Consider the following 20250-nt stretch of genomic DNA (forward strand, 5'->3'; position numbering starts at 1 on the left):
TTCCTCCTCTCCTTGGCTCTGCTAAGTGTCAGATGTAGAGTTCGATCCAATGAGCTGTTTCACTCACAGCCTATTCTCGTTTCTCTGTCCTCGAAACAGAAAACAAACAGGGCTGCGGATTAAAATAGCAGCCACGCTCTGTTATTACTCACAACATTTCCAACCAAGTAACGAGTGTGTATTTGCCTGTCCGTGCCACACACAGCATTGTCAGCATAATAACAGAAACAGAAAAGTGGGCACATGTGAGACAACTTCAAGTGACTGTGAGTTTTGTTTTGTAACTTAAATGTGGTTTCAGTCATTAATAACATACCATTAACAGTCGGAAAAGTAATTGAACTTGTCAAACTTAACTGAACTATATTATTATAAATATTTCAAAGTTGATAGCTGCCTTAAAATTCTGAGGGAAATTATCCTTTTCGAATATATTACCAAGAAACACAAAAGTGGAAAACAGTCCCAGTGCTTGTTGTTGGTATTCGTCTGTGTTGATGAATCACTGAGGAGTGTACAGAGACACATGCACACACGCAATTGCACAGGTGTATATACTGTGTGTATATGGTTACACATGTACATGAATACACACAATATTCCCAGGCCACTTCAGAGGCGAAAAGTGCTGAGACTTCATTAATATATATCAAAAGTTGAAATGTGAACATGAAGTCAAACTCATTATGACAGCTTTTACTGGCAGACCAGACAGGTTTGATCTGGCTGGGACACACACACACACACACACAAACACACACACACACACACACACACACACACACACACACACACACACACACACACACACACACACACACACACACACACACACACACACACACACACACACAGAGACACAGAGACATGTTAATTAGCAGAGTTTTCCCTTATATCTTCTGATTTGTGATTTGTAAACAAAAAACAATACAGTGTTTAAAATTATCTTTAATCCATCAAGTTAAAGACAACACAGAAATGGAAGCTGGAAGATGACAGCTTTGCTAAATGATAAAAAATAAAAATATATGATGATGTAACATTGTCAAGCCACTTCATTATTTACAACAAATCCTTTCACCTGTTACACTCTTCACTCCTCATGCTCGTCACCTTCTTGTCTCCTAACAACAGCTGTTAGTCTGCCAGGCTCGATAAAGTCAAGCAAGATTTTGACCTCTTGTTAGTACTGCAGGGAAATACAACTGTTTCCATTTCTTCATTAGCTCAAAACATAGAAGCAGACAAGTAAAATAACCCTACAGAACTTCTAGATTCTCATCAGCTTTGCATATTATCCATGACACAGATGGAAACTGCCCCATGGCTATTTCAGTTGGCAGAAAACTTAGCAGAGAATCAGCATTTTTCTATTGTGTTTCAGCACCAGCGTTGCTTCAGGGTACTCCAGCTTTGGTTCTTAAAAATTCCCAGAATGCTGACAATTGATGAGCATCTACTTCCATTGTCCTTTCTGGAAATGAAGTTACTGCTCTTCCTTTTTCATGATACTTCTCCATAATACACCACAAAGCTGGTAGTTGACTGACCAAACTGAATTTTAGTTTTAACAGAGCTGCGTGCAGTTTGTACAATTTATTGTTTTTGGAGATTATATTTAGTTTAGTTTTAGTAGATGTATTTGGCATATAGAGATAAAAGCTTGGATAATTTATTTTTTATTTTACTGGGTCTTTATGACTTTTCACTTCATACTTAAGGTACAATATCCTAGTCCAAGAAATTAAGCTAGGACGAGATCCAAAAGAAAACCACTCTCACCCCTCCCTCCTCCGTCTAAAACCCCCCACCACAAAACACACAAGAAAAACGTACATACAGTATCTTTAACTCTGTGCTGTAGTGTTGTCACATGTTACTGACTCATCTCTCCCGGTGTTAAGTGTATCATACTTAATATCCCAACTCACTCATTGTTTTTAATTATCGGTCACATACTGGTGAAGCTTGACATACAACCCAAGAACTTGGACAAATGATTTTCAGATGGCATCAAGAAGCATCCAATTCTAAGCCACTTCTTCTTCTATTGCTGTGATAGACGATAAATATTGATGTATTGCCTTGGTGAACACTGCACATTAGGGGTGTTGAAATTAATAGATTATACGATGCATCGCGATGCGGACGTGGACGATTCTGCATCGATTAAGAAAAGTAAAGAATCGATTTTTTTATAAACGTTAGTTTATAACTTGATGTTGACGGACGACAAATACGGAACCAAACTGAGGGCAGCGCAGCATCTGTAGTTCATCTTAAAAATATAAGCAGTTGGACTTGGAAGCATTTTGTGATTGAATGACTAAATAATTACCTATGCAAGACGACCGTGAAGTTTTCTGAGAACTTTCAACGCCGTCACTCAGCTAATGCTAACTTTAGCGGTGCAGCTGACAGAGCAGCTGACCAACACACACTGCAGCATGAAACAACGTAAACTCTGAGGTGAAGAAAATAACTCGGTGCTCAGTCTGTCTCACCTCTACAACCCTGCAGCTGCTCAGCATGTTGGACAGTGATGTCTGTCCTGGAGCTAACAGTGCAGCAGAGAGGCTGCTCTGCACTGCTGGAGACAAGATAACAAACAGCACTGCACTCCGCCCTCAGTTTGTTCCTCTCATACAGGCAGGTGAGTTTCACCCCTACTAGGTCTATATTATTGACTTATTTTGGTCTACTTATTTTGATGTGAAGACATTTGTGTCTAACATGTATGTTGAATGTTGACATTTAGATTTTTAAAGTACTTTCTTAAAAAGGGAATTCATATTTATCTGACTTCTTGTATCAATTGATGAAAAATGAGCCATGCAGTAATATAGAAAAATCAGGATGTGATACGTTGAGATGCATTGGGATGCATCGTAGAATCGAATCGTTAACAGCTGAATCGTAATCGATTCGAATCGTGAGGACAGTGAAGATTCACACCACTACTGCATATAGCTGGACTTGATATCCCTCTCTGTCTAGTGTGAAACCCAACAACCACTCGCTGCCTTCTCCTCTGTGCTCCCTGCTCTTTCCAGCTTCACTGACGATGCCAAGCCATGTTGCCATGGATACCACTACAGCTATTCAGCAGAATACCAACCACAAAAAAGAAAAACAAATTTCCCTCATCTGCGTGCTACATCCTTACAATATATGCATGTCTGTCTGCCTCACTGCCTGCATCTGTTGGCTTGTGTAACTTCTGTTTGAGTCACTACCTGCCTGTCTGCATATCTGTCTGCCCACCTGCTTTAGCACCTCAGCTTCCAGACATTATTTTTCTCAGTGTTGAAATAGGAGACAGGGAGAAAACTGAGGAAACAATGGTCGTTTTTTCCAATCTTTGCTATCCTTCCTGCTCGGCCCTTATATGCTATAACACAATATGATACCATTTATTAACCACATGGACTGTTTTATGTTCCCTCTTTTCAATGTTTTTCATCCACCCCCTGCTTCACTCAGTCCGCTCCCAGCCCCCAGTTGTACTCCCAGTTTACAGGCAGGCAGGAAGGCTGGCTTAGGGTCGCTGTCCCACTGCCAAACCTAACAGTTAGCATGGATGAAAGGCCACCTCTCATCTTTGCCTGCCTGGCCTGCTGCTGTCGAAGCCGTCCACTTCACATCCATTGAGAAAATGTGTTCATTGCACTCTGCAGTTATGCCAGCTTCACAGTCATACTCCAAGATAAACATTAAATTACTTTGGAGTCTGCTCAAAATACAGTTCACCTCTTTACACATGATTGTGTTGTGTTTGAATTTAGTCTGTTGTGCAAAGTGGAGCTGAAAATGTGCTTATTCATTTTCTTGCTGAGAGTTAGATGAGAATATCGTGTTTGTCCAGTAAATATAGGGCTACAGGTTGCAGCCGGTTAGCTTAGTTTAGCTGAAATACTCGACATGGAGGAAATTAGCTAGCTTAGCTCTGTCCAAAGATAACAAAACCTGCCTCTAAAGCTCATTAAATTAAGACATAATATCTTGTTTGTTTAATCAGTACAAAAAGAAAGTTTAAAAACAACATGTTGCATTTTAATTGGAGGTTTTTTGCCAGACTTTTTCTTGGCAGGGAGCGGTTTCTTATTGCTATGCTAAGCTAACCGGCTGCTGGCTCCAGCTCCGGCTTGACGTTCCAGTGTTATATTTATCAGACAAACATTAAAGTTGTATCCGTCCTCTCATCTAAATTTGTACAAGAAAATTAATTTGTGGATTTTTCTAAAAGGCATAGAGAGCTCAAAATTGTGAGTTTTAGCTGTGTTAATTATGAAGGAAGTCTTGCAATTAACTCTTCTTTGCCTGCATTTTATAACAGTATATTAATTTGAAAATTGAAATGGTCAGACACTGTTCTCACACTGAGTAAAAGTAAAAAGAAATACCACTCTCACTTGGGCGTTGCCATAAAGGTATGATTGACAGTCATTAGGCCGAACGTGACTTTGAGACGTTTGACACAGTATGAAAACGGCACAGGCGTAAAGAAGAAAATGAATGGTTGAATTTTATTTAGTTGCTTCAGTTTCAGGGTCCTGGTGTGCATGCTGGCTCGCTGTCACACTGTCGTGACTTACTTGGACACTCGAATACAACAGAGCCATTGTTAAAGTCATTAGCAACACCTGTTCTTCTACTAGTAGGACATTACAAAATGTGTGCTGTGAATCAAGGCCTTTTGTCAGTTGCAACGCTAGTTAGCAGCAAGGTTGTACACTGTTTAATAAAATCCAAACCATTGATGGTGTTTGATTCTCTTCATTTGACGTCATTCAAGCCAACAGCCCAGGGCCAGACTGTTCCTATCATGTCTTATCTAATCTGTTAACCAGAGAGGCTTTTTGTCTCAATGTACTTGGTATTCTGATGTCAGTCAGTGTGCTGGACGTACCATCACTTCTTCTCCAGCGAACAGAGAACACAGTGATGACATTTAGATGATTAACAACCTCTCGGGTGAGATGCCCGGTGCTCACAGGTCCCTGCTGAATGTGTGTGAGAGATGCTGTCTATTGGAGCCCTTGCATCAATATTCTTGCATTTTTGTGTGTGTTTATTGATGAAGACGTGATACAATTATCAGCTTTATTATTATTATTGTTGTTGTTGTATGGCAACTGGAGCCGAGAGGTGTTAAAAGGCAGTCTGGATTCAGTTTAAGTGGTGTGTCGTCCCTGCTGGCGCTGCTGCTCATCAGTGGAGTCGTCAGACTGGGCAGAAGTTCAGGGATGTAGTGTAATGAAATTAAATATTATGTTCATTAAATACAATTATGTTAAATGAAATAAATGTATTAAATTAAATTAAAAGTTTACATATTTTGGACAGGACATTGTGATATAACTGCTATTGGTGAATATCTGCATAGATCCAAACAGCAAAAATTATAGATCTGCATTGATACAGATAACTTTTTAAATTTAATTGTAAGTAAAAAGACCATTCAACGTTTTGAGTCATGCAACACACAATCTAACGTTACAGGCAGAATGGCGACCAGACATAAGAATGATATTTGAAAGTATTTTGATTAAATAAAGGAAATAAAGGTGTAGTGTAAGCTATGTAACATTAAACTTGCGTACCCACATTTTACCTTGGGTGTTCAATTTAGACCCTATTGTTACCTTACTTTTTTTTGCGTGTACTCAAGTACAATAATTTAATGTAAGAACTCAAATACTGAAATGCCTTAAAATGCCTATCCCTAGTTTAAAATATATTTTAAATGCACTAGCAGTCATATATTATTTCTATATTAAATACTATATAAGTTAACAGGGCCTGAAATTCATTTTTCAAAATAGGGGGGATTCCTCCCCTTAAATGCTTCATATAGGTGGATTTTACTTTGTTAGGGGGGACTATAGGTCACACCTTGTCCTATTCTTACCGCAGATTGTATTCTGTCACTTTCCTTACAATTTAAGGTGTTCTCTGAACTATATTATATAGTAATTAGTTATTTAGTATATACTTCAGGACTTCATTAGGAACACATGTGCAATATGATTCAATCCAATACAACAGATCTGCTATAAATTCTGTTCATACATTTTCAGTTTTTGACATTGTCAAAAAAAGTGATAATTCTACTTTGATTATTACTGAGGTTATACTAAGTGGTGGTGGTGTACTTGATAATGAAATAAATTAATTGATAATGAAAATATTCTAGTTGTTATTTAGATTAACCACCAAGGTAGTTCAAAGGGATCTTCAAGTAGGCAGAGAACAATTTTACCTACATATTTAAGTAAAAAATCTGCCACTTAGCATTTCAAGAGTCAGGATGGCTTGATAAACTGGATCTTTTGTGTGTGAATGGATCTGCCCCACCCCGCCCCCATCAACATATTTTATATTAATGCACAGGCATTTAAGCAAGGACATTTCTATGCATAAATGGTATGGAAAACACAGGACTACACTTTGGCGCGGCAGCAAATTTGTGGGTGAGACCACATTTTGTGGCCAGGATTTGAAAATGTTGCTGGCACCAGTGCTGACTCTGGATAATAAGCGGATGTAAACTGCCTCACAGCAGGGGCTGGAGGGTGGAGTGCGGGGCACAGTCTCATTGTACGTTCCAACATCTGTTGATGAAACCATGGCAATACAGCTGTCTGGCCACAGGCTATAGAAGGAACATGGGAAAATGCAGATGTAGAAAAAAATAGACAAGGACACACACACACACACACACACACACACACACACACACACACACACACACACACACACACACACACACATACACATACACACATACACACAGCACCTTCTTCTCACCGCGCAACACAAACAAGCAAGTACACACAGCACTTTTAAAAACCTCATCCATCTTTGCATGCCATGGCAAGCGGAGCCAGCTGTGCTGATTCAATAAGTTTAGAGGAATGTTAACAACCTCCTCAAGAATGCTGCATTCCCAAGCAGTGGATTCCCAGTCATGTAGGGGGATCCAGACACAGGGGCCTACTGAGGGAGAACGCCAGGGTAACCTCCCTCTCTGACAGTGCGACGTTTGTGTCTTACCTTTAGTACATAGTATTTCGTTTTTACACTGGGCTTAGTAACTGTCTTTATTCCAGTGCCATACCGACTACAACCAAAGTGATACTGGATTTTTGACATTGATAGTAATATTTTTACATAAACATGATATACTCACACAGTTGTCGTCTGGCAGGTGACATTTCTTATCATTGGTGAGAGGCTAGCTGTTAATTTGCCTTTGTACTGAGCTAAGCTAACCATCTGATGGCTATATTCACATAATAAACAGATTTCCTTAAATGTTGAACTGTTCCTTTTTAAAATTAACTTTTATAAATCCATATAATTGCATGGATTTGCTTGGCTGTCGACCTTAGTCTGCCAACATTAATCTTACATCAGACAGTCACTGTACTATTGATGCTACTCTCTGTACTGAGCAAGCATTTATTACTATGACACATCTAAGCGTCTCACACGGAGGCTCCGATACCAATAGGGTCGGCTGTTGCTGTTCGATAAGCTGGAGCCGGTAGGCTGACCGGGCTAACAGCGCAGATCTCACTGATAACCTGGATAAACCCAGCCAGGCTGAGAGCAGGTTCCAGCAGTCTGAGAGAAGCTTAAAAACCACAGATATAAAGGGACATGACAGATCATTGTTCCAGCCTGCATGGTGGCTATCAGCTTGTTAGCTTGGTTAGCAAAGTTAGTATAGCTTAGTTGAGCCATGCTCTGTTTAGTCACAGTGTTTCTGACTACACCACAAACTTACTACTGAATGGCGCACAATGCAACAGTGGAGGTGGGGAAGAAAACAGGCCAGATTGAGGGACTGTGTGTTTTGTCTGTACCACCTGTTAGTCCTTTGACCAACGTCTGGGAAAGTGCCCGGTGCTGAAACAACAAGTTCTGGAAGTGTTGCCGACTGTTTGTGCCTTCACATCACAGTCTGTTCCCAGACCTGATTCAACAGGACCAAACAGCTTTCCTCAACAAACACCTCCTTGTTCTGTGCTCAGCCCCATTTCCTGTCATCTCAACCCCTTTCTTCTTCTTTCTCCATGTTCCCAAAGCCTCTCCATAGGGACAGGTATGTCCTCACTGATTCCTCCAAGTCTCTCTTCCTCCTCCTTCTTTTCCCATACCTCCTCCTCCTTTTCTTCTAGTCTCCTCTGTTCCTTTCTCTGCTGATAGCTGAACCAGCTGTGGCTCCAGCAGCAGCAGCAGCAGCAGCTGCCCTAGCTCTACACCTCTCATGTGCACATGCATGCCTGTGTTCTCACACACAAATACACACATACTAACACAGACAGACCAGGATGTTCCTGTCTCTCCTCCCACCGGCTCACTTGCAGGGCTGCGGATGTTTTTTCTGTCTACCTCTGTGGATCCCTCATTTTCTTCTGTCGGTCTTTGTATTTTTTTCTTTCTATCCGCTTTACAGTACATTTCTCTCTGTCTCTCTCCCTGACTCTTGGGTCTGTCTGCTTCTACTTTGACATTCTGTAATGTGGTTTTTCAGGCATTGTTGGGTTTGCATCAAGTGATTCATCAAAAAAAGTTAAATGTTGAAATCTGTTTGACTCATTTATCAATAATCACAGACAGCATTGGTTTTGCACATACAAACAGTGGTGACAGAATGACTTTGTTGGCACATATGTGCTGCAGTATATGGTTTTAATAAGTAATATTGTTTGCTGTAAACATGTGGAGACATAGCTTAAGCCAGCACGCACGCATTTACACAACATGTCTAATTGATAAATGTGCCTTTAAGCACAGAAACCAAGACGTTTGGAAGTAGAGCAGTCATTTGAAACCTTTGTAGTTTCTGACCGCTTAAAATGAGACAGCTTCATGGCCTTACTGAGGATGTAAGTTTTGAGCATTTCAACCAAAAAGTGATTTTTCCTTGCCAGATCATTTCATCAGAATCATTTTGGAGGCCTTAAGAGGCAGAAACAGCTAGATGACACGAAGAAAAACAAAAATGATAACATCATAAATATTAGTGGGTATGACTGTGAAATATATGAATATTATATGGATATTGTGATATGAGACTAGTTATTGTCTTAGATTTTGGCTATGGCAGTATTGTGATTTAATTTTCGGAACTTATTTGCCATTACCCACTTGGTAGTTATATCCACATTAATAATGATTATTTGTCAAATTCTTATTGTGTAGGCACCAATTGTCATCCCGACAATATGATCATATTATCAATATCAAGGTATTTTGCCAAAAATATTGTGATATTTGATTTTGTCCATAACACACAGTCCTACTAATAGCATGGCTCTCGGGATGGCAGTGCGGTTGGTCGGCTGGTCATGAAGATGAATTGTAATCACTTTTAATCTAGCGCTAGCCATCTAACCCTTGTCAGCCACTATCATGGCCATAAATCAGTTACTTATCCCTTTAAACATTTTGTGACCCCTCTGATTTATCTTAAGACCCCATGAAGTGTTCCAAACCACATGTTGGGAACCACTGAACTAAAAGTTTGAGATATCTGGGTGCTAATCTTTCCAAGTGAGTGTGCCAATTATGTGTGTTTTCCCAATGCGTACGTGTAAATGTACAAAAGAGAGAGAGAGAGAGAGAGAGAGAACAGGAAGGGACAATATCTTCTATGAACCAAGAGTCAGTAATGGTGGCCACATGTCTCCCCACACATGCAAATGTTTAACCATGATCCTCCCCTCTCTCTGTCACACTCACAAACACTCTCACATGCCACTGTTTTGCTTTTTTGTGTCTCCCACAAAGCAGGTACAGTATAGATCTAATGCATCCAATTTCTGCAGTATATACCTGCATAAAACACACACACACACACACACACACACACACACACACACACATTTAGTTTCTTGTCTACAGAATTCCAGTGGATAGTTTACATTTCAACCTTTACTTTTTTCCTTGTCCCTCACAGTTTTCCTCAGTCTCTGTCTGTTTTTTCTGTTAATGTTTGCTCCATTTCTCTGTGAGCTGTAGCATTCCTTCTTTGTAGCCCCCGAGGCTTTCGTTCCGACCTTTAGTTCTGTCTCTGCTTCACTTCACATGCAGTCAATATTTTCAGTTTGATGGTATAGAACAATTAACAATTACCCATAGACGGGAACGCGAAAAATATGGGGGAACTGATGATGTGTGCAGTAAAAAAGAGAGGAGAAAGTGAGAGAAGACAAGGGTTTCAGAGTGGAAGACACATGGAAAGTTGAAACAAAGGGGAGGACTCTGTAGATCTCTGGAATGATTTAAGATGCCTGCCTGACATGCCAGTACTTAGGCGACTGGCGGGCAGGCAGCCAGAGCACAGGACAGCAGATGTGTTTTGATCTGGGATGAATGGATTGATGTACCAGTGTTATCCAGAGCTTAATGTGTAGAAAGTCCAGCGACATGCACATAACCCAAGTGGCTTATACAGAGCAGCCCCACAAGTTTCAAAAGTTTGGCTTGGAGAGTCAGAAAGCATCTAATTTCTTCACCGTCACTGAATCCAACCTGCTTCATGACTCCTCTCCATCGACAGAATTTATGATCATTTGAGTCAGTATGTCTCTTCGTTGTTCCAGTCATAACCTGTGATTTGTATCTTTGGAGACCGTCCTGATAAACACGCACTCTCTCAGAAAGAGACGCGGATAAACACACACATATGGACACACACACTGTAGCTGTTAAAGTCTCCCACTAACTTGTCTCAGGTCCACCTCTGCAAGCTGCCTGCTGCCAGACAACAGCATTAATGCACAGGCTTACCAGGGCTCAAACCTCAGGCCTGATGATGTGAAACGTGGAAAAAAAAATAAAATAAAATTGACAGGGACAACAAAAAATCATGCTTGACTTTGTGTGGTACTCACTTTATTGTCCAATGAATGAGTTGCTATTATTCAAATGTTTATACGCATGGCAGTTTCCTGGTTTGAGTGGAAATTTACTTCAAAAGCCACGTTTGCAAAAATGTTTGGAAAGAAATGTGAAAGTGTAGCTCAAAAATGCAAAAATCAAAGAGAGAAAGGCCAGCAGGAGTCACAGCTATTAAGAAAAATCCCCAAGCTGACTGGATATTTCAAAGCTGCAAGTCTTAAGGTCGAGACAACTGACTGGCTAGCATTCAGAGATGGCAAAAGTGCTCACATGCTGTACTTAAGTAGAAGTAAAAAAAAAAAAAAAAAACACTGGTAAAAGTAGACATACTGATTCAATTCCTTTACTCAAGGAAAAGTAAGAAAGTACAGGCTCTGAAATGTACTTAAGTACAAAAGTAAAAATACATTTTTACCGTCAATGACACAATAACTCTTTTGATAACTCGCCAAAATGAAAAAAAGTTCTCAGCACACAAAATAGGATAGTTTTACTCTTTTGTTAACAACCTGTACAGAAAAAAAAAATTGGCGATTCATTTTTAAAAAATCGCTCACTGACTCACTCACTGTCACAGAGCTGCTGTTATAATCAACCTCTGTAAACTGTGCCCAGTGCCCAGCAGTGTTCATATGGTAGGAGTCTTCTTGCTGCTGTCATATTCCTGCACACATTGTTGGTATTTCCTTTCAGTAGCAGATTTTGTTATGGGCAGTCGCCCAGGGCGGCATCTGACTGGGGGCAACACAAAGCGAACACACCAAAAGAAAAAAAAAAGATTGGTTTTCTATTACTTATCTGCACGTCATGTCTTCTTTCTATAACGTCACCAAGGTTGAAACAAGTTACGAGCCTGTTTTGACAGTGTGAGGAGTAGAAAGTACAGATATGTGTGTTCAAATATAGGGAGTAAAAGTAAAGAGTCATCAGAAAAATAAATACCCAAGTAAAGTACAGATACCTGGAAAATCAACTTAAGTACAGTAATGAAGTACAAATACTTCATTACTTCCCACCTCTGCTAGCATTAGATAATGAAGAGTTTTAATTTAGTCTGTCCAGTCTAATTTCAAGGTGGTTCTTTTGTCAACTCCCACACTACATGACACCGGTGCTTCAGAATCACACGTTGAAACCCTGACGGTGACAGTCGTAGAACAACCCGGCCCTGGGACAATGCCCCTGAACCAGCTGCCTGCCTACATTAGCACAGATGGAGGGTACTGGGGGGAAATCAATGAGCATGCAGTGGACAGTTGAGTTAGGAAAGACTGATACAGTGCTGGAATCACAAGGCTGACTTTTCAGGAAATAAACAACAATACAAACATCAAAAGAAAAGCTTTTCAAAAAGTTAATTTACAGTACCAGAAAATGGTGAAAGGTTATCATTTTGAGCAACGAACAAATGGCAGCCTGTGGGTAACCAATCAGTGGGCTTGTCTTAAAGAGACAGGAGCTAAAATTAAATTTAATTGTAAATCATGCAAAGATGTACCAGTGGAGCCCCAGTATATAAATATAGACCAGTAAATGTGCATGATACGTCCTCTTTAAATACTGTATAACCAGACACCATACATTTTGTGAATTATTCCGTTCAAACACATATGGCCCACACATGCATCCCTGATATGTCACACATTGAACCATTTGCCTTCAACATCTCAGACTGGGAAAAAAAAGTTTTTGATATTAGTTACCACAAAGCAAGCCTAATTGGGAGGATTATGCAGTGTTGTCTACCAAGTTCATACTGACAGAATCTCATGTTTTTTCTCATGTGTTTACATCTAAATAATAGCCTCCTGAGGGTTTAATTTAATTAGAATGTATTCATTTTTTATGACAGTGCTATTGATCAGCAACCCTCCCTGCAAGAATTTGGTGGCATTCCCAAACTTTATAAACTCCACATTTTGTTTTACATTTAGTGTGTTCATGAATGCACAAACATTCAATGTTCTTACAGATGCTATATTTACCTAGACCGCAGTTTAATGCCAAGTCTAAATGGGGTCAGTGTTGTCTAAGCCCAGGAGGAAAAATGTGTAATTCAGCTACTGCACATAAGAAAAAAAAAAAAAAAAAAGTTTTAGTGGTGTATCTGGTTTTTGTTTTATTTTGGGGTTTTTTAAAAGGAAGGCCTCATAGGCAGTTTTTATTAGTTTTATTTGTCATCTTTGTTGAAATTCAACAATTTCCTCTTCAGCTGAAGAAACAAACTCAATCGTTGGTCAGTCTAGTGACCACCTCATCGCATACATCACACACACACACACATCACACACACACACACACACACACACACACACACACACACACACACACACACACACACACACACACACACACCAACCAGTTGTCACATACTTGTTGGTCTGGTCTGTATAATGCTTGTGTGGCTCACAGCGGCCAAAAAGATAAACAACCTCAAACTCTCATATCACTTGCTGAAGAGCCAGCTCAAGTTGACCTTCATTCCTCCAAAAGATCTCCGGTCAGTCAGCGAAGAAGCATTGCAGTTGAAAGAAGTTGATACTTGGAGAGAAATTTGACATTCAGCCCAAATAAATTCAAACAGTGCATGTGCAAAGTATGACAAAGTGCCAACAATTTACTCTGTAAACCCCTTGTTTTGTATTATACCGACTGTAAGAAATTAACCCTAACCCTCAAATGAAGATGGCCTTTTTTCCACCTTCCTCTCTCTCCTTTTTTTACATTCTTGAACTTTCTACAATACTTCTTTCTCCGTTCTCCCTATTCAACATCTTTTCCGTGTGCAAAATCACCCCCCCGAGTTATGAACATTAGTTAACCAGGCACATTAACTACATCATTTCCTGAACAGAAGCAAAGCATCAACAATGACAAGAAGCAAAATTCAGACGTGAAGATAGAGAGAAGACATTAGCTGCCTTTTTGTGTTTGGCCTACATCCAGATACTCTAAGAAAATTAAACCTGGCAAAGTAGTCTGCCGTCATTCAACTAGGAAGCAGGCAGTCAGAAGGGACGATCAACGTTTAAACAAGTAATTCAATATCAAAATAGGAGAAAAAGAGAAAAGAAGGCCATAATGAGCCTTTATTGCTGTTTGACGTACAAATAGCACAGTGTAGATGGCTGATGTATTTTGGCGTAGTGTTTGGATTTGTTGGCTGGCTGAGTGACTGACCGCCTTTTGGCTGCAATTGGGTGTCAGTGTGGTCGACTAGCAAACCGCTCTGCCTCCAGGCTGCTCCTGCAGACCTGTGGTGCTCAGCTGAATGATGGATCCGGTGCAAAAGCAGCATGTCCCACCCCGCGGTTGCCGCTTATGAAAACCAGGCATGTAGAGGCAGCTGCTTTTGCTGACTGGATCTGTTACTGTTGCCTACAGGAAACTAGAAATCAATGTCATGTCACGCTGCAATGGTGGTATTTAAGGGACCACCACCATCCACCATAGTGGTCTGATACTGCTGTTTTACATGTAAATACAGATCTTTCTCATAGCCTTTTTAATATTATGATAGTGATTTAAGCTATATTGTATGTTCATTCACAGCCACATGCAATAGTTTAATATATCTTACACTTTGTTTTGTCTTGTAGAAAACTAAAAAAGAGTTATTGTCCACATTGGAGACATATTTCTGTCTCATATTTCTTTAGCATTACATTTGTAGCACTTTTTGTTTGCAGGATATTTAAGTAGCCATCTTAATGTGCCCTGTTTATAAAAAAGAACTATATTGGAAAGATCCTTCAACATTAACTTCATTTCAAAAGGAATACTTCTACATATTTGGGGAATGTATTAGTTTTCTTTGCAGAAGTGAGATGAGAACATTGATACCACTTACATAACTGTGTTTAGTATCAAGCTGGGGACAGAATGTGGTTAGCCTAGCTTGAAAAAGAAGAAGTAATTCAGCCTAAAACTGCAAATTATCCTTTTTACATTTCTGAGTGTGTTGAATATGATACACCGTGCTAGTTAGCAAGCTTTAACTGTGTTGAAGGGTGTATTTTTGAACTTGGGACAGAGACAGGCTAGCTGTCTCTCTCTCTCTCTCTCTCTCTCTCTCTCTCTCTCTCTCTCTCTCTCTCTCTCTCTCTCTCTCTCTCTCTCTCTCTCTCTCTCTCTCTCTCTCTCTCTCTCTCTCTCTCTCTCTCTCTCTCTCTCTCTCTCTCTCTCTCTCTCTCTCTCTCTCTCTCTCTCTCTCTCTCTCTCTCGCTTCAAGTCTTTATGCCATGCTAGGCTAACCACCTCTTGGCTCCAGCTCTGTACTTAACGCAGAGACACGATATTGAAATCTATCTTCTCATCTCACTTTTGAGCAAGAGAGCAAATAAGTGCATTTTCCAAAATGTTGAACTATTATCTTAAAGGTAGGGGGATAGGGAATACTTCATGCTAATGCTACATTTTACAAGAATACATTTTATGGTTTATTTTCTGTTCATCACTAGCTTCCTCTTTCTCTCCCTCAATCTGGTGTACTATTGCTCCATTTTTTTTCTATCAGGCATGTGTTTTTCTGTAATTATGGCTGGAAAGAAGACTTTTGGGCTCTACAACTTTGGGATTATGTACAGTACATGATTTGACAGAAGAATTTGGAAACGTACCTTACCACGTTTTGCCCTAATTAAAGATGTTGATGCCTTCATCAGAATACACACTTTTGTAGCTTTTTGGTAAATGCTACTCCTATCCTACGCAAGTCTAACCGCCCATCTAACCAAGAGACTGTCCGACTCAGAGAGCCAGTGACTGGCTGATTGTTCTACATGCACACTCTGAAAGATCCCATTCAGTCAGAATCGCGACAGAGAAAGGTATACCTGATGGTTGCAGACTAAACAAAACTTGTGAAAAAAGAGAAGCAGTCAGATCATGTGATAAATAAAACAGGACGTGGGTCTCTGCTTTCTGTTTTCAGTTGTTCTGTGTCAGCCTGACATTGGTATGTGTTGGTCTGCTGTTATCAGAATGATAAAATGTAAGAATTGAAAATACTTGAACATAAAAGATTAATGAAATTTCTTCAGTGGAAAGTGTAATTGAGACCACTTATTGGCCTGATATTGAATCCACAATTGTAGGTCACATCTGTATACTGATATATATATAATATATATATACAGGTCTGTCCTTAATATTCACAGTTATTTTTTCACACTTATCATTGCACATGTAATCTGTAGCCATGTGTCAAATGTGTGCTTCATATAAGCCAGCTGTAATGAACTCTAGAGAGAGAGGAGTATTCCCCTGCCCCAGTATAAACACAGACAGGAGTGAAAACTCTTTTGAGTGTTTGACTCGTAGCAGGCTCCTCCTCTGTGTATTTTTATAAAGCCATAAAGAACACCATGTAGAGAAAGCACACAAGTCAGCCATTATTCCTGGACCGCTCTCCAATTGGCCACGTTCCCGCTGAAAACTCCAGCTTTGTTCACATCTTAACCCCCCCTTTCCCCTTATCCCTCTCCATCTCCTCAGTCTATCGCTCTGCTGGTATGCGGTGTCATTACTATGGTATTCTATGGTCCTTGTAGTAGCCACAGCTCAACAGAGTGTTTTCGCCGTCAGCATGTCAGCACGGTTACCACATAAAATTAGAAAAGCCCTTTATCACAGCAACTGGCTCTTCCTCTACGCAGAGAGACTTAAAGCACCCCAGTTTTTGAGGTTAAGTAACCCAAAGATGTATACTGAACATGAAATTAATTAGCTGACAGTGGAATAGTATTTTTCCACTTTCACTTCACATTGATTAGCTCTCTCTAAGCCTTTTATAAAGTAATGCTTTTAATATTGAATACTGCCTGAGGTGATTTTGAAATGAATGTGTCCAACTTAGCTTATTTACCACCATTTTACCTCAGCTCACTGGGTGTACACTCCACCTGAAAGGAATAAAGACCATTAAGTAGTGAGCTCAACCATCCATTACCCTGATAACAATTGTATTACATCATGACAGTGACTCAGCAAGGGCCCTGTAGTGCCCTGACGTTAAAGCAGAACACGAAGACATTAGTTCTTTGCAGAACTGTTCAATGTTGGTGGGCGGATGCTCCTTTTCCAGGTCGCTAGTGTTTCACCTGGATGTTCTTCACACTTTCCTGGAGGAATCGTTCCTTATAACAGGGACCACTTCATCCAAGGAGCAGTTTTTTTAAATAGATATATGATCTTTGACATTTTAAGCTGTTTTTAAATCCCTTTCCTGTTGTTTTTCCATTTGCAGCTGTGATTTTGTGCATCACTTGTGGTGTATCAGTGGCCAGTTGTATATTTATGTTTGTTACAGGTTGTCCTAGTGGAAAAAGAAACCTTCTAAATGTGAGTCTAATAGTATCTGTGTGTGTGTCTCATTTCCTGCAGGTTGCCTACCTGGGCAAGGTGACCATCTTTGGGACCCAGTTCCTGTCTGGCTGCACAGAGTCGGCGGTGATTGGTCTGGTAGAGCGCCGTGCCCTGACCCAGAAGCAGGGCACCTGCCCCATGGACAACTCTCTACTGGAGATTCGGCCCTTCCAGGTGCGTCTTCATCACCTGGATGAGCACGGCGAGGCCTCAGTAACCATGGACACCTACCAAGTAGCGCGGATCGCCTATTGCACAGCTGACCACAGCGTCAGACCCAACGTGTTTGCCTGGATCTACCGGGAGATCAACGATGACCTGTCCTTCCAGATGGACTGCCACGCCGTGGAGTGCGAGAGCAAGTTGGAGGCCAAGAAACTGGCGCACTCAATGATGGAGGCTTTCCGCAAGACTTTCCACAGCATGCGCAGCGACGGCCGCATCCACAAGAGTGGCTCGTCAGACGACTTCGCCGAGGACTCATCCACCCCTGAAGATTCAACTCCAGACGACGGTTGAACTGACACTCGTAAAAACCCCTGAACCCCATCCTAACAAAGCGAAGGGTGACTGGAAGGATGGACAGATAACCTGCTCTCTCTCATTCTCCCCTACTATCCCTTTTTCTGTTATCGATTTGGATCAAAATTAACTGACCCTGTTAACCAACACGCCCAGGATGATCAAGTAGCTTTTAAATAAAGGGGAAAGTAGATGAAAAATGAGTAACAAAAGACATACATTAAATACAGGGATAGAAAAGTGCTACCACTTTGAATGAATGGCCCTCAAAGACCCACAGGGGCCTTTCAAGCACCTCTGTAAACGCCCTCAAGAGATTGACTAGACATATCCTTTTCCATTTCCCACCACTGTCACTCCTCCACCCAGCGGAGACTGTTTGTGGTTCTTAAGCTTTTCACATCAAGGGAACAACAAAACGCAGTCCCTGTTCTTCAGACCCCAACTCATGAAAAACCTATCGCTACTCTTGCCATGTAGGGACCCAGCAGAAATAGGCCTGTGACTTATTTTGGGTCCCTACCCAGAGTTTATGAGACTGTTGGAGCACATGAATTCTTTAAATGTTTAATTATGTGGATCTCTGTTACAATGCCTTTGACCTTGGTAATAGCAAATGAGGATGTGAAAGAAAAGCTAAGCCTTTTAAGCACTACTCATGTCATCACGATGGTACCTTAGTCCAAGTTGAACCCCAAAATGATTTGCTAGTATGGCTTTTACTCATGTGGACAGTAGAGCCAGAGCTTCTACCTCTGTCTCTGTTTAAAAGGTACTTAAAGTTTCAGAGTATGGCACCTAGGAGTGTATAGGTGCTAAGTAGATTTTAGAAGTTCTCACTGAGGCTGAAAGCCTGTAACACCTTAATTATCCATATCTGACTTCTGTTTTGAGTATACCAAAATTCAGGCTGTATTTTGCTATATATATATATCAGATTATGTGCCTCACTTTCCTCTCACATTAGTTTGGTCTCTTACCCAGGTCCCAATGTGTATGTGTGGCCATGTGTGTGTGCAAACCTTTTTTTGTTGTTGTTTTTCTGTGTGTGTGTATGTAGGTGTAATTGCTTCTGTACTTTTTGTGTATATGAATGTACACATGAGTGCTTGCATCTCTATGTGTGAAAGAGAAAAGGTGAGGAGGAAGAGGATGTATCGTATGACTAGCTGGAAGTGAAGACTCCTCGCCCCAGAAGCATCCATTTTCGATGCTTGTGGAGGCGTTTCAAAATCAGACACAGTCCTATGACCATTTGCCACGTTTTCTTACTTATAATCTCGAATGAAATGAAAAAGGCTGAATAAGTATGAGTCTGAATGTGCCAGTCAGTCAGCGCAAGGTTGTAGTTGGACCCTAAATCACAGCCGTCCAAGATAATGACTGATGCCTCCTAGCTTCTGCTGAATGTATGATGAGTCCAGTGTGTTGCAAGCACTTCACACACCATCTCCAGTCACTTCTGTTTCCCGTACTGTCCTCGTGCTATCACTAGACAGCTGTAAGGGAGCTTCTTCTTGCTTCCCCGCATCGCCTCTCTGAGCGACTGAGGGGCTGAAAACGCATCAGAGCTCCACGCCACTTTCTCCTTTTCTAACTGGACTGTGTTGAACAGCTATCGGTGGAAATCGATCATTGACTCAAACACACGCACACACCTGCATACAATTATACATATGTACACACACATTTGAATCCCGCTCAATAAGCTTATGTAAATACAAATGTATCACTTTCCAAATATTACAGCATAAATGTTGATAGCTATTTTAAATAATAAAAAAATATGTTGATTGAGAACCATCATACGATACAGAAACAGTGTTATAAAGCCTACTGTGAATAATAAATGGAGAGCCTGATAGTGGTGGGTGTGTGTGTTTGTTTGTGTGTGTGTGTGTGTGTTTGTTTGTTTGTGTGTGTGTGTGTGTGTGTGTGGAAGGGAATTGTATGTTACGGGAAGTGTGGTGAGGTATGTGTGTGTGTATGTGTGTGTGTCTGTGTATGGACAGGCCGGAGGGGGAGAATGTTTATAAAGCTGTAGATTACTGTGTCATGTCTGTCTGAAAGCTCAGGCGCGCTTTAAATGTTTGAAAAAATGTTACCTTAAGTGTTTTCTATACAGTGTTTGCAAAGATCAAGAAACAATTGCATATAAAGTATTTACCAAGACCAGTCGTGTGACAGTGTGGTCTGTTTTTTTTTTTCAAAATCCACACATAAATCTCTGTCTCCTTCACCACTGCATGTCACCAGATCTTGGCTGAAAGAGATTTTTTACTCTTTAAACTAAGCTTGATTTTTGACTTACTGGATTCCCTGCTGGGGTTGTGTGTAGGTGGGTAAATACAAAGCATGTTCAGTTTCAGAACAAACAGAATTGGTAACCAGATGATGCTCTCAGAGGCTGCCAAGACAGATGTAATGCATAACCACCAAATACACACA

The 20250-nt window shown here is 40.6% G+C and overlaps 1 protein-coding gene across 1 annotated transcript in view; it reads left to right on the forward strand.

Annotated features, from left to right (window-relative positions):
* pid1 (phosphotyrosine interaction domain containing 1) overlaps positions 1-19974 on the forward strand; it is a 31131-nt gene extending 11157 nt beyond the window's left edge. Inside the window, exon 3 of the mRNA XM_062419553.1 lies at positions 17299-19974. Coding sequence (XP_062275537.1) covers positions 17299-17799 — 501 coding nt within the window. The 3' untranslated portion in view covers positions 17800-19974. The remainder of the gene's footprint in view (positions 1-17298) is intronic.
* The last annotated feature ends 276 nt before the right edge of the window (positions 19975-20250 follow it).

This window comes from Scomber scombrus, chromosome 5, assembly GCF_963691925.1.
Source record: "Scomber scombrus chromosome 5, fScoSco1.1, whole genome shotgun sequence".
Classification (NCBI taxonomy): Eukaryota; Metazoa; Chordata; class Actinopteri; order Scombriformes; family Scombridae; genus Scomber; species Scomber scombrus.